Source organism: Enhydra lutris, unplaced genomic scaffold, assembly GCF_002288905.1.
Source record: "Enhydra lutris kenyoni isolate GAN:26980312 unplaced genomic scaffold, ASM228890v2 scaffoldscaffold2, whole genome shotgun sequence".
Taxonomy (NCBI): domain Eukaryota; kingdom Metazoa; phylum Chordata; class Mammalia; order Carnivora; family Mustelidae; genus Enhydra; species Enhydra lutris.
Genome location: NW_019154086.1, coordinates 72,936,241 through 72,952,187, shown reverse-complemented (window position 1 = coordinate 72,952,187; position 15,947 = coordinate 72,936,241). Strand labels below are relative to the sequence as shown.

Genomic DNA, 15,947 nt, shown 5'->3' with positions numbered 1-15,947 from the left:
ATTTTTAAAAATTATATGAAAAGTTCTCATTCATAACACATATACATAATTTTCAATAGAACAAAGTATATCTTTACCTGGAATTTAGATAATATTTTTTGAGCTTGGTTAAAATGTCTTACTTTTTACAATGATTATCATCTTCCTCTTACCGATGAGGAAACTGAGAAATAGGGAGGTTTAAGCAAGTTTTCCAAAACCATACCATTGGTAAATTACGGGTCTGATACTAGAACCCTGTATTTATGTGATAATATATTACGCATTCTTATAAGTCATTTTATCTGGTCCTGTTCTGTAAGCTATTCAAATACTATTATTTCCTTTTTATGTGGCCTAGGACACAGAGTTTATATGGTTTTTTCTCAGGTTGTATAGCCAATAAGTGGGGTCAATAACCCTACAATCTTCAAGTTTTGGAGTACTGATCCAGTGCTGTGATTGCATATTAAAAATATATTTATTAATATATTATTTATATATGTACATATTAATTAATTAAATATGTATATATATGTAATGTTGAAGTGGTAGAGATTATAGGAGTAAAGAAGCATCCCTAGAGCCAAGGCAACATCTCCAAAGCAAGAAGGACGAAGAGTATGAAACTGTGGCATGCTTGGAAACACAGTCAACTGTCTAGAAACCCTCAGTGGGCAGACACGGAATCCACAGCACTTTTTGCCAGTTTTTCACTGAGGAAATGAAATAATAAAAATATGTAACATTTATTAAGCACTTACTACGTGCTTTGGCACTGTTTTAAGTGTTTTAACTGCATTAGCCCATTTAATCCCATTTAATCCTCACAACAATGAGATATTATGTCACACAACAAATAAGTGCAAATTCAGGCATTCTGGTTCATAAGAACGAGCTCCTAACCAGCCGCTTTAGGGAGAGGAAGCTGGCAGTATGTATAGGCTATAGTAAAATGGGCAGAGCCTAGCTAGAAACAGGAGAAGCAGTTTGCTTGTGGGATTAAATATTCAAAATGAGTTTCTAAGACACATAATAGATATCAATGTTTAGCAGCATGCCACATAAAGTCATTGGACAACTCTGTTATGCATTTAGTCAATATTACTCATTAAAGTGTTTGCTAATTTCACCAGCAAAAACGATCAGTTTGATTATGTGCTTTAGATAGTCTCCAGGATTCATAGCTATTTAGAGCTAGAGGAAATTGCAGAGATGTTCTACTGCCTGTGACAGAAAAAGAAATCGAGAAGTCCTCTTCCTTCTATCATGTTTCCCCTCCCAGTTTCACTGACCTTTATTTTATCAACTGGCTAAAATGTACAGAGAATGTAGAACTTGCTGGGCTTTATAAGTTATTACAGGGTACAAAATGGAAAGCATGCGATCGAGTTATTATTATAGGTTTACGGAGCATTATTGAATCACTAGGTTAAGTTATTTTGCAAACTAATCACAGATCAATGTCCCATGCATGGGGATGTATCAGTCCAGGTCTTCTGGGAGGCAGATGTGAAGATGGAATTACAATAGCTTTATAGGGGGAGATGCAGGTAGGGGGAACAGGCGGGAAGAGCAGAAGTGGTCAAGCAGCACCTCCGGCTGGGATGTAGGTCAGCTGTCTGTGAAGAGCTGGAGGGAAAGAGAAGCATGGAGAAGGAGGAGCCTCAGACAGCAGTGCAGCTCGGAGGGTCTCACAAGCCCATGGGGAGCCCCAGAATGAAGACTGCTGTTGAGGAGTCCTGCACTGAGCAGGGAGGGCCTGGCTCTGGTCCCCTAGGGTGGTTAGTCATGGAGGGGAGCATGGCCCGTGCATGGAGGCTGCGGTGGGTCCTGAAGGCACAGCAGCTGGAGGCTGTCTGCCACTGCAGGCTTGGCAGCGGAGAGATCGAAGCAGGCACTCCCATGACTGCCACAGTGGTGTAAACAACAGTTTGCTGGTAGTAAAGAATAAAGTGCTTGAAGCAGTTTATATTACGAGGATGCCATCCTGCCGCACTTGGAGCTCTTTTTTTCAGATGCTGAGGAAACTTCTCATAGCCTATCTGCCATGTCTCTTCATTTGTATCATTTAGCTGTTCCTAAAGCAGCGTTATTTTCCAGAAAACCTTCCAAAAGTTAGATGTTGATGAGGCTGAACATCTGATACTGGCTTCTGGAGAGGAGAGGGTATTCAAATAATCAAACTCTGTCATCTAAGCTGTTTTGATACATCCCTCATTCATTTGTGCACCCACATTTATTACAAGAGTAATATATGTTAAAATATGAGCATGTGAAAGGGGTTGTTCCAGGAGCGGAGCATATTTTTAGAAGGTCTAGAGATCAGGATGCTTATGGAGTTTGTTAGTAGCTGAGGCTGGGGGTAGAGACAAGGACTAGGATCTTAAGTGGCTTTACCTGCTCTGGTATGGAATTTGCATTTTATCTTAAAAGTGATGGAGAGCCCTGCAAAACTTTTATGCAGGAGAATGACATGGTCAAAATCATGGTTTAGAAGGAATACACTGATGGCCATGTAAATAGAGACCAATTAGGAATTTCTAATTGTAATCCAGAAAAGAAATGAAGACATAAACTAAAACACTCAAAGAGTTTGGTAATTAATTGGATATTGAGTGATCAGAAAAGGGAAAAGACAAGATGACTTCATGTTTATGATCTACATCTTTGCTATTCAAAATGTTGACTGGGTCAGCAGCATCAGCATCACTGTGAGCTCACAAGAAAAGTACAGTCTTGGTCCCCATTCTAGACCAACTGGATCAGAAACAACTTTTCCAAAAGATTCCCAAGTGGTTTGAATGAACACTGAAGTTAGAGAAGCATTGGTCTAGCTCAAGGGTCAGTAAGCTTATTCTGTAAAGGGACAGATAATAAATATGTCAGGTTTTGTGTGTATAGTCTCTGTTGTTCCTACTCAACTTGGCTATTGTAACATGAAAGTGGCCAAAGACAGTACACAATTGAATGTGGTTGTGTTCCAAAGCAATTTTACTTATGCACCAAAACTTGAATTTTATATAATTTTTACGTGTCAAGAAATCTTCCTTTAACTTTTTACAACCATTAAAAAATATATAAAAATAATGTGAACTCCTGGGCTTTACAAAAATTGGTGGCAGGCCAGGTTTGATCCCTGGGCCTTTTTTGCCAACACCTCATCTAGGTGAGTGAGTGAGTAATGGGCCATTCACAAAGGTAGGAAATACAGGGAGAAGAACAATTTGTTGGTGGCATGTGTTGTAAAACATTTAAATAACTCTAGATATTGGAGGCTAAACAAGCTTGATTAGATTGTTTTTATCATTTTGTTCCTGGAACTCTTACCTGTTCTCTATGTGCCTCTGGTAACTTTTGGTTTATCCAGTGAGTTTCTCTGTAGTGAGGATAGACAAAACCAGCCCAGGATATTTCACACGCTAGGCACTCAAGGTGTGTTTGATTGTTGCCATTGAAACAGAATACTTTATCTTATTGATTAGAAATTTCAAGCACCATTGTAAGAAATATCTATTTTTTTTTTTACACGAAATGAAGAGTTCTGTCTACACTGTCTTAAGCAGTAAGCCATATTTCAGGTAAAACCAGTGTAAATATGGTTTTTCTGTGCAAATGTTAGTTTGGTGTGTTAATGCCTGGCCTTTTCTTATTTTTCTCCTCTACCTCACAGCTTTCTCCATTTCTGGGGAAAACAGCCAAGTAGTGATGATTGCCATTTCAGCGGCGGTGGCGATTATCCTGCTCACGGTCGTCACCTACGTCTTGATCGGGAGGTGAGTTCACGGGCTCTTTTACCACTTACTTTCATTATTGCTTTGCCTGCTCCCCTCAGTGACCACTAAAATCCAAAGGTTGTGGTCCATGAAGTATTTTAACAAATAAGCATGTCTCCACTTAGATCTAGATCTTTCGTCTCCTCCCTTTCTTTTCTTTCTCCATCTTTAGTTTTGATTTTTCTTTCCTCCATTAAATTCCTGCCCCACTCTTCAACACATTCCACTTCTCCTCTCTCTCTTGACCTCACTTGTAGTTTTTACTTTCTTTTTCCAATTATCCTCTCACTCTTCAAATACGCCCCAGATTTCCCTGCCACTTTCTCACCCAGAACACTAGTAACACAGCATAGTGCTAATCACTAACAATGGAGACTTTACCCTTCATTCATTCTAACAGCAGTTGTTTAAAAAAAAAAAAAAAAAAAAAAAAAAAAACTATAAACACTTTCTAAGGCTATTATAAAAACTGAGCTGAAGGGGTCTGCCCAGTGGGGAATCAGCTCTATGTATCTCCTCATTAGGCAGCTTTCCAGAGTCCCTAGAGAAAGAGGCTTTCTATAAAGGATTTAGAAAATATGAAGTCATTAAACTTTCACTAAAGCATTTAATTGTTTGAGGAAAATGCTTTACTTTTTTGTGCTTTGCACATTCTGCGCATAGATAATTGCTTTAAGTATATTTTCTTTCTGTGTTCTCTTCCCTTGACTTAACCTCCAGGTTCTGTGGCTATAACAAGTCAAAACACAATGCAGATGAAAAAAGACTTCATTTCGGGAATGGACATTGTAAGTTCCTAAGCTGTTTTGGTGCTTTGGTTTTTACCATTTCAGTTTTCCCAGTTATTGATTTGTAATTGGATAACTTCCCCACAAAGAGAATGCAAAAGTAGTTCTATGAAAGAATTGAGCAAATTAAATTAATTTTAAATGGAGAAGGAAATTCATGGCTCCGCATTAAGTAATTTTTACATGGTCACATTTCAGCATACTTAAGCTAAAGGGAAGGATAACCTGTGGTTTCTATCCAGATAATGCATAGGATGTGGAGCGTGGTCTATAGGCAGCTCTGCGTAGCTGAAAGGCAAAGCGTATCTTCAATTTCCTCATTTCTTGTCCTTTGCTAAAATCTAAATAGGAACCTTTTCCTTTTCCTAACTCCCAAATAAATATAAACAACCTCTGTTTATGTGAAATGCCTTACTCTGTTTTGTCAACCAACCAGGAGAGAGCCTTTAAAATAAACTATATTTTGGAGTTATACGATATCCAACTGGTAGGAAATCCTACACTTTTCCCTCATATTTTAATACCAATCAGTTTAGTGTCTTTTTAATATTTTCTAAAAGAAATACTTTCTTTTAGGAAATGAAGTGTTTATATCTAATAAGAAGACTCTTTTTCTTCTTCTTCTTCTTCTTCTGGCAAAATAAATCATCCCAGGTGTTTTGATTTTCCAAACTATGGCTCAGTTTAATGTGGCAATTACTAATCAGTGGACTCAAAGGGAATGTTCTTATGGAAATCAGTATAGATTTATGTGCTCTCAAATAATCTCAATATTACTAATGTGGTCTTGTATGCATTACTCTCTTTGGAGTTTCACCGTTGCCTTGTAAAATTATTGTCGATTCAGCATCATACTTCATATCAGTCAGTGGCTTTGCATCTAAAAATTATAGCTCTAGTTATAACTCAAGTAAAAGCTTGATTACCTGTAGTTAACATGCAGGGGGCATACAGTGGCTTGCAAACAAACAAACAAAAAAAAAGTCTTCCAAAATGTAAATTGATGTAATGTGAACACCGTAACAGAGTTTACAGAGAACATTTTCTGTTTTCTCCATCTCATTGTAGTCCTTACAGAATAATTCACAAAAGCCAAAGTAGTACCTTCCTAGTAGCCTCACTTCATCATTTCAGATTAGTTAGGTTACCAACTCAGAAGTCGTAAAAGAATGAATGAGCAAATTACAGGATACTTGTCTAGCTTTTTTCATCATCCCCAAAAACACAGAGTCCCAGTCACCATGCATAAATTAGAGCAGTTACATTCCTGTGGATTAAGTTGTTCTTAATTTGGGTTAGATAGTCAATGTAAATATTGTCTTTAGAGCAAAACCATACTTTTTTATATCAGAATTGTAAATCTCATGAATTTGGAACAATGATAAATTTCTGTAACCCAACTGTAAACAGGTTCCTCTATCACTCCAGTCTGTTTTAGCTGTTGGTTTTTCTGGGGGAGTTGGTTGAGACTTTAATTTTCTTCAAATGCACAATATTCTTATGACAGACAAACAAAAAAGAAATGCATTTTATCCGAGCTATAAGGGCATAAGGTAACTTATGTGCATGTCATAAACTTTCTGCGTCTTAATGCTACAGCTGGTTTATTTCAGACCACTTATTTGGTATTACTTTAAAAAGCTCTAGCTATGAACTATTCCCTCCAGCCTTGTTACAAATCCTATAATATTGCTTCAAAAGGAAAGAAATGTGTTTCACCTCCTAAGATCCTGTCCCCTTGCCCTCTCTGGCTAGGTCTTTTTATTTTTTGCTATCCTTAGGGCAACTCATGCTGGTAAAATGGAAATGTAAATTATTGTGTTTGCACAGAATGAGCTGTAAAGTAGTGCAGCTTAACACGTGTGCATGTGTTTATTATCTGGTTTTCTTGACACAGCCCAGCTACTCTGTATGTTGCCCTTAATTATTGGTGTGAAGGGATTATGTGCCTTGTATCCTGTATCACCTGATTCCTGGAACCTCTAGGGTCAGCAGTTAAAAGTCAGCAGCCAAAACTCCCACAGTGAACAGGCTATTTTATTTGGGGATGTGTGTATTTTTATATTTGTATTGTTCCCCAAATTTTGTGTGGATAAAAAAAGCAATGTATATGATTTTACTTCATTGAAACGAGTTTGATTGATTTTAGTTGGAAACGATATTGAATTTTCAGATTATTTAGTAATACATGTATTACCCTACGGCTGCCGGGTATGAGAGGTAACTCTAAGCACACTTTCAAGGCTGTTTAAAACCAATGCTTATTTAAAATGTTTGTGGCTTTGCTCCTGATAGCTCATTTTATTATGGTCTTTGCAAATTCTGATGATAGTAAATTGCTTCCAACTTCATTTCCTTGAGGTGAGCAAAGTAAAACATTTGTAATTGTTCACAAGAAAAATTTTCATTTTGGGGGAAAAACATGATTTTTACCTTATCTTTAAAAATGTTTCTTTTTCCTTGAAAAGTAATACTTAATTTCCTTACCTTACTAGTTCTTTACCTTACAATCTACTAGCGATAAATCAAAACAGAATGATCCTATAGCCTAGCCAAACTTTGAGGCAAGCCTTCATTAAAATGTAACCAAATTGACTTCATGAAAAGATTTTGACACATTTTATTTCCTGACTTTTTATGTAAGTCTACAGTTATTTTACTGGTTTCCTAAACCTAAGCAAGAAAAGTATGAGAGCTTTCCTTAATCTGTTTCCTTGTTTTAAGGGTAAAGTGTTTTGATACTGATAATATTGAAATAGGTTTAGTGTAATAATAAACTATAGAAGACCACTGTCCTAAAGAGTGGCTCAGCCATCTGTTTTGATAGGAAGCAATAATGTTTTCAATAATGGCAGAAGCTTGCAAACTGATCTGGGAGCTCAAAAGGACTGGACACTTCTGAGCCCAAATTCTGTCTCTAGAAACCTCAATCACATTAATAATTGTGAATGAACATTCTTAACATGAAAATACTTATAACGACAAATAGTCTCTCTCATTTTTTGGACCTTAACCACATAACAGGCACTCGTGCCAGGCGCCTGAATAGCAAGTTTTCAAGAGCCTTCTTTCTCTGGAACCTCATTTATTCTTTTTGCTGAGCTGTTCAAAGTAGAAAAGCTTCAAAAGTAGCAGTTCTTACCTTCAAAAGCTATTTTACTCCACAATTTGCCCAAGCCAGAGCAAAGGACTTGTCGCTTCCCCATTTCTGTGGATGTAACTCCCTAGATATGTCTTCTCGAAATATCGGCACTTGGCCTCAGGATGGAGAGGCGGCACTGTGGTGGCGCTCCTGTCAACACAGGCTTGAGTAGGACGAGTGTTAGCCTTTCTTCTCCATTTGTTTTCCAACTCTCCCAAACCCACTCTATAGTCTCAAAATCATCTGAAGACATAGCTGAGGACAACTGATTTTTTACTCCCTAACCACCATTTATTTTTATAATCCAATTTTTTGTATGCTTCTATTTCATTACTCAAAACTTTTATGGATACTTTGCAGGAACATAAATTATTATGTGGTGTAACCATGCCATTTATAAAGATGTCCTATAGGTCAATGAACTAATTCTTTCTCAGCCCACACTATGAAATGCTAGACCTGTTGGCCTAATGTCCATTGAGCTGAAGGCTTTCCAGAATAATTGCGGTCTTCAGTCGTTGTACCCATTTCATGCAAAGTCCAAAATGGAGTCGAAGAAGTCTTTGGTCATCACAGAATGTTCAGTTGCATTTGTCATTAAGACTTTCAATAAAAAATTAAACCGGAAAGGGTAACATCTGATTTTGTTACTTTAGTATTAAAAAAATCTTTTGATAATATAGTGTGATAAATGAAAAAATATATCACTGTTTGTCATCCCTGCCCCTTGCTAAAACAATGTTACTAATATTTTTTTACCAATGTTACCAAAATTAAAAGTAAAAATCCATCATATTAGTACATACACAATATTCTTTAATGTTAGAGCATGTTTGTGTACTTTAATAGAGCCTATTCTCCCTTTTTAAAAATTTAGTTTTAGGGGGTGCCTGGCTGTCTCAGCTGGTAGAGCCTGTGACTCACAACTCAGGGCTGTGAGTTCAAGCCCCACATTGGGCATACAGCTTACTCAAAAGAGAAAAAAATAGTTTTAATTTAGAGAAAATTAGTTTATTGAATATTCCAAATTTTTTCTAATGTGACTTATTTTTCCAAATGATAGAAATCTCATTAATATTAAATCAGATCCAAAATGATTCTCCTGAATCTTCCATCCATGCTATTTTAATTATAGATCATCACAAAAAATTTTGCCTTCAGAATAATTAAATAAATGCATATATGATGAAGGAGGTTTATATATAATAAAGTATAAATGTAATTTATGTTTGGAATTTAGCTTCTTAGAACCATTATTAAACTTACAGAGAATCTATATTGTCCTTAACTATGTTGAAAAACTATACAATAAGATTTCAGTTAATTGTACATGCGTGTAATAGTACATGCATATAATACTCACATTATATATACATATCCTCACAGGTTTAAGAAGACCTACAATTGCAATGTGAAATTTTGATTGTGAATGTTACTAAAAGGAGAATAGTGTCAGACAAAACCATGATGTTTTATATTCTTTAATTAATTTGTCTGTAATTATAGCTGCCATTCCACCTTATGAAATTATTTCACAAACTTTGATTTATTGTCAGATGTGGCCTTGTTATAAATATCTGTTTACTGCATGCTTTGTAGAATCATAAATGTGTAATAGTGTGATGGTGTTCATTCACTCATGCTTCTGGTAATAATTACTGGGTCTACTCAATCCTGAACCATCCTCTCCTTGAGATTCTGCTTTTTGAAAGTTCATTTTCCTTCTAATGCTTTTCTAGAGAAAGTTCATTGTGTTTCCTCTTTTGTTTCATTATGGGAAACTTTGTTTCTTAAGTGGTTCAATACTTAGTCCAACTTCTCTGTCTGCCAATTGCCATGATAACCTGAGAATAAACTAAAGTGGGTGTACTTCTTTGTAATGGGGATTTTTTTCCACTGATAATGTGATTATGTAATTGCATCAGTAAAATTTAAATAAATCTAGCTATAATAATGCCTTTCTTCCTTCCCTTAAACAGTAAAACTTCCGGGTCTCAGGACTTACGTTGACCCACATACATACGAAGACCCTACCCAAGCAGTTCACGAGTTTGCTAAGGAGTTGGATGCCACCAACATATCCATTGACAAAGTTGTTGGAGCAGGTAACCACCAAAATAATCCCACCCCCAACCCTGTGTTAATTACAAGTTTACAACTATGAATAAGAATGCTGTCTGAGATCACTCAAGTTCTCAAGCCTAAGTTATATTGCTATGAAAAGGGACATTTTTCCCCTGATTTCATGATCAAAGGCAGGCAATAAATAAATGAAGGAGCATTTAACAGAATGTAATGATTTCAAAGGTGCCAGACTTACAGACTCACAGACCATGGCCAGCTTTTTATTTATTGAATTTCAGAGCCGGCAGCCGCAAGAGCTCAGTCCTCCCCGGGCTGTGCTGATCATGTGTCACAAAGCCTATTTGGCTGAAAATGGGATAACAGGATGAAAGTATCTTACTTTAAACAAGCTCACGAGGTGAAAATTTTGATTTTGTAAAAAAGGTAATTTTAGAATCCTCTTCAGAATTAAAAAAAGAGACAACACAAAATAAAATCATAAATGACACATTTTATTCAAATTTATTCAAAACTATTTTTGAGTGAACAGTTTAAATGGTTCATTTTAATATTTGCCTGTAACTTTGTATAGTCTTAATTCATTTGCGTTGAAGCTTGCTTTCATATAGACATCTCTTCATTCTAATCATGAATCTAGTCAATCATAGATCCATTAACAAACACCTATGGATTGTTAATAGCAGATTCATATTTCCAATAAAAATTATACTTACAAAATAACGATATTTTCACAATTACACATTAACATATGGACATATACAAACACGCAGTGTGCAGTTGAATAAAAACTACTACTTAAAAGTAAAAATAAATATTGTACAGTAGTTTCATTCCATCATCTCATTAGTCAATATTGTTTTGAAAACAAATGGAAAGTTGATGTAGGAAATAGAAAGATTGAGAAATTAACTCATTGAATTATACATAACACATCGAATCATGTTTTCGGCAAGTACTATATATATGACTGATGCTTCTTTACACAGATGTGCATATAATTTCTCTGTTTCTCTTTCTGTACATGAAAGCAGTGTTTAGAATTCTAGCGGCGTTTGCTATTCAAACAGGACAGTCTGAGTAATTCATATTATCTAAATAAAACGATAATTTACTAAATCTTCTCCTCCAACTTTATTCATATTTTATTTTCCTAAAACTCACATGAGCAGGTAATATTAAAATATGGAACTAGCAATTGATAAAAGGAGAATAGAGTATGTGCTTCCTTTTCCACAATCTCAGACTTAAGAATATACACACTCATCGTATATCTGTGAATGCAGTTGGAACAAATATATATTGATTACTCTCTTTCATTTGTGCAGTTCTGCTTTGTAAACTTCTCTGTGACATGGGGGCTTTTTGTCGTGCTGGTATTAATGTCCCACAAGAGTGCACTGTTCCCCAGCATGGAAACCTCAGGGGCATAGGTAGCATAAAGACTTTGCACACTCAACCGATGTGAGGAGGAGAAACCCATTTAGGCTCAGCCAGTGTCCAGAAAACCAGACAAACACATCAGGACCTTGAACTTTGGGACTCTCTGCATTAATAAAATTAAATATGTCAATGTTATTGATAATGCCAGATATCTAGAACAGAGTGGTGGGAGACAAAACACATTAAAAATGGTATCTGATGGGGCACCTGGATGGCTAAGTGGGTTAAAGCCTCTGCCTTCGGCTCAGGTCATGATCCCAGGGTCCTGGGATGGAGCCCCACATTGGGCTCTCTGCTCCGAGGGGAGCCTTCTTCCTCCTCCCTCTCTCTGCCTGCCTCTTTGCCTACTTGTGATCTCTGTCTGTCAAGTAAATAAATAAAATCTTTAAAAAAATAAAAATGGTATCTGATAAATGAAGAAATGCTACTTATACTAACTCACTTAATAATCCCCGACACTCATTAAAGATCAGAACAAACATCTTATTTCATTTCTCTCTTCAAACATATTTGTAAAAAAATAGACATATGCCCCATTTTCAGGTTTTTGTAGCCAATATCCTTATTTGCCACATTCAGGGCAATAATACTGTGCCTGCTTTGTTTGCAAACAAGTATATCTTCAAGGTCGATTACACTTCTCCTGGAAGATTGCAGTATAATATTGAATCCAGCCAATTCTAGTCTGTTTTGATTTGCCTTTCAAGGGTTTGTCATCACCAAGACAGAATAGTAGATGGAGATTTTGAAAGCTATCAATTTTTCTTAAAATTTTGTTTTGAAAAATGTAAACTATCTACAAAAGTAGATGAAATTATATAATAATAAAATGGAGAATATAGTATAATAGTACCCATTTCCACCACAACTTCAATAACAATGTATTCCTGGCCAGCCTTCTTTCATTTATACACTTACTCATTTCCTATATCCTTTTAAATTTTTAAAAGTAATATTGTTGATAAAAATTTAATAATTATGCTAAACCAATTAGCATTTATCTTCCAATTGCTACAGGACTGAATCTTTCAGTCAAAGACAGAACTTTCTCAGTCAATTAAATATGCAGAAAGACTCTACATATGTGAGCTAATTCTCTACTTTTCTGTAGGATATATTATAAAAAGAAATAGGTATAATGGAAACTTTTATTTATACTTTGGCTAATTAGAAGAATTATGCCCATATTGCAAATAACAGAATTAAAATTGAACCACAAATTGACTTACTCAAAGTAGTAATTTTTTTAATATTGGAATTCAGGATGACTCAAATTTCCAGTTTTATTCCTCCATCCAACCATTATTTCAAAAATTAAATACTGAAAATTTCTAAAAGTAGACTATGTTCATTTAATTCCCATTCTACTAGACATTCACATGGTATTTAATTTTATTAGCCATTTGGGTAGGCATCGTCTCCATTTCACCAGATGAGGAAACAAGAGCTAAAAATCTGAATGACCTATAGTCACATAGTTATTAATTGAAAACCAAAATTTGAATGTTGTACTTTCCAATTTCAAAGTTCATACTAGACACTAATAATGACAGTAATACCTTCATCTAACATTTGTGTGAGGATTGAGATAATTCTTACACATTGCTTACCTGACACATCCACATTGTTCCATATATATTTTTATTATGCTTCTCTTGTTAAAACAGTAGAAAGAGAGTGGATTTTGAAGCTAAGGCAGAGTGTCATTCTACTTAAACACAAGTAGATTTTTTTCTTCTATTTTAAATGACACAAGTGTAAGAAATTTTATTTTGAGCAATTTTGCACTGTGTATCTTATATCCTTTATTTCAAAGGACAAATAAAAACTGCTGCACTTACTGGATTTAAAAAATCAAGCAATGACTTCCAAGGATCTTCTTGTAGTTGCACTTTCACCTAGAAATGATGGGAATGACAGGATCTAGTTTTTTTTTTGTTTTTGTTTTTGTTTTTTAATAGGCTCAAAGTTAATTGAATAAGACCATGTAAAATCCAGCCTTGGGTTTGGCCAATCTTTATTAATTTTTCCAACACTGTTGTTTAAGTTAATATAAAGAGAACTGAATTAATATTTTATATTTCTATGTTTAGTAAAATATATTGGTGACCATTTCTGGTATTTGTATGGTGAAACAATCACATTTCAAAATTTGGTTTTTTTTTTTAATTACCATTACTGAAACATCCTTTTCTGAATTTTGGAGGTAGATAAACATTTACATATGTTGGCTATCCCATTGAGAAGAAAGAAAGGAACTCTAATTGACCAACTTGAAATTCAAACTCTTCCTCTGATGGTTCCAGTGAGGTACTCTCACAAAATGCTGTCCTTCACTAATACTTGTCCAAGGTGACATTAACCTTGCTACCACCATCATCATCACAACCACCTATTCACACATCAATACAGAATTTGACAGTTTAAAAAGCATTTTTATATTTGTGCTTCAATTTGATCTAACTTTTTAGAGATAGGTAATTTATCTTTCTTAAGGTGGGTCTGAACTCAGAAAAGAAAATAGTGACCAACACATAGATGATACTTACTATGTGTCTTTACATAATATTCATTCCTTTATTTGCACAAACACCTTATGAGTTAGACACAGTTGGTGTTCCCAAGTTACAGACAGGAGACAAAAGAACAGAGAGGTTAAGATGCTTGCTTAAAATAACATGGCTAAGAGGTTACCAAGGCAATTAGACCCTAGAATCCATACTCTGTCCACAGTTCTGTACTGTCTGTCCTGCAATCTGTTGACAAGTGATTTATTGCCTAGAATAAGTGATGATAACATCAAAATTTAAAACGATGCATTACAGCATATTGGCTTATGATGATGGCAGAACTTAGAGAAAATTAAAGCTTATTGTGGATGATTCTTTATGGTTTACTCAAAATTAATGTTTACACAACATGAACTGGAGATCTCTGGAAATGTTCTAATAATCCAGTATCATGAAAGGAATGCTAATTCTTTATATATATATATATACTTATGTATATATATATGTATATGTATATATTTCTGTGTGTACGTGCACGCAAAAGAGAGAGCACATGTGTGTGCACAAGGAGGGGTGCAGAAGGAGAAGCAGCAGACTCCCCATGGGGCAGGGAGCCCAACTCAGGGCTGGATCCCAGAAACCCAAGATCATGACCTGAGCAGAAGGTAGACCATTGAGCCACTCCCTGCAGCCTTTACTCATGCTTACATATTCTAACAATGGTTTACTTTGCATCGTAACTTCTCCCCCAAATACACTCTATAATGACATATTCTACTTTGGATTTCAAAAAGTCAATGAATGTTCTCAAATTCTGCCCCGATTCTCCCTGTAATCTGGAAGAACACTCTAGCTACAGATACTGCTATCTTCTCTATACTCCCTCAAAGGGAAGAAATGAGATCTATCTTATTTAGTATTATAACTCTGTGTTTTTCAATGTGTCTTGTCACACTCTTGCCAATTGATGGGTATGTATTAAAAAATGTATAAGTAACTGCTTTTGGACGTTAAATGAATTTGACCAGTTACAGCATAAGTCATTGTTTTGGAAACAGATTCCAAAAACCACCAGTTTGGAAACTGGATTCCTGAGAAAGGGTCAAATCTGGGGGAGTTTAGAGCTTCCTGGAGAGAAGCAAGCCGCTCCTAGTAATGCAGCTGGTAAATCAATAGGATAACCTGCTGCTTTTGTGGGTTGAACCACTTGTTTGAACAAAATATAGGAAAGAAACATCTCACTTCTTGACAGCTTTTCTCTGGCTGAGCCATGGGACATGGAGCTTGTACAAAAACTCACAGTGAGAAGGTTGGACCAAGAATGCTCTTCCATTCCATAGTACCCTAACAATGTAATTAAACCTTTTCAGAAAAATCTCTCATTTGATATTTAAAAAGAAAACACATTTTAAGGTATTGTACAAATCCACATAATATTAGGATTTCCTCTATGAACAAGAAACGTTCTATGGGTGGCACTATTTTGTGGCAATTACCATGGCAAGCAGTGGGTCAGAGAAATGAATGTAAAGAATGTCTGCTCTCAGTAAGCTCAAAATATGATGAAAGAGTTATGGGTAAATCTTCTCAATAACAATATATATGAAGTTAGCACCACAACTATTTCTAGGCAGTTTTATATTAGTTGGCTTAGACTATTTAAAAGTCAGCAACACTCCATATTTAGTAAATTCTGGATTAATCATGCATTTAAGACAAGGTTTTTTTATTGGAGATATTGAATCAAAGAGAATATTTATAGTGATTCTATAGAAAAGATTATTACCTTTTTTTGATACTAGTATTTTCTTCTTCCTTCCAGAAGCTCAGAGAATTTTACAACTAGTATGTCAGTAATGCGACATGCCAATACTCCAATAAAATGAATTAGTAGCAGATGCTTCTGTTCTCATTTTCAGAGAGTCTGAGTATATCACTAAACTGATTCTCTTAGTAATGACAGAATGGCTGGAAACATCTGAAATTTAATCCATTGCTCAACCCATAATATCTGTGTTGGTCTGCTGATCAACCTCAGGAAATGGTAGCTATGAGAATAAGGAGTTAAAACCCTATTAGATATAGCGTTCAACTTTCCTTTGGTTCTTTCATATTTTATTATCACAATGTGGTACTTGAAAATGTATGAGGCCACTTACAAGGTCCATTTTCCATAGGGTGTGGATGCCCTGAGGTTTCTTAGGGAGTCTCTGATTACCGTCTTCTG

At 35.5% G+C, this 15,947-nt stretch overlaps 1 protein-coding gene across 1 annotated transcript in view; it reads left to right on the top strand.

Moving 5' to 3' along the window:
• Window positions 1-15,947, top strand: part of LOC111148166 (EPH receptor A3) — a 378,938-nt gene that overhangs the window by 309,583 nt on the left and 53,408 nt on the right. Inside the window, exons 8-10 of the mRNA XM_022504614.1 lie at window positions 3,653-3,755; window positions 4,476-4,543; window positions 9,665-9,790. Of these exons, the coding sequence (XP_022360322.1) occupies window positions 3,653-3,755; window positions 4,476-4,543; window positions 9,665-9,790 (297 nt within the window). The remainder of the gene's footprint in view (window positions 1-3,652; window positions 3,756-4,475; window positions 4,544-9,664; window positions 9,791-15,947) is intronic.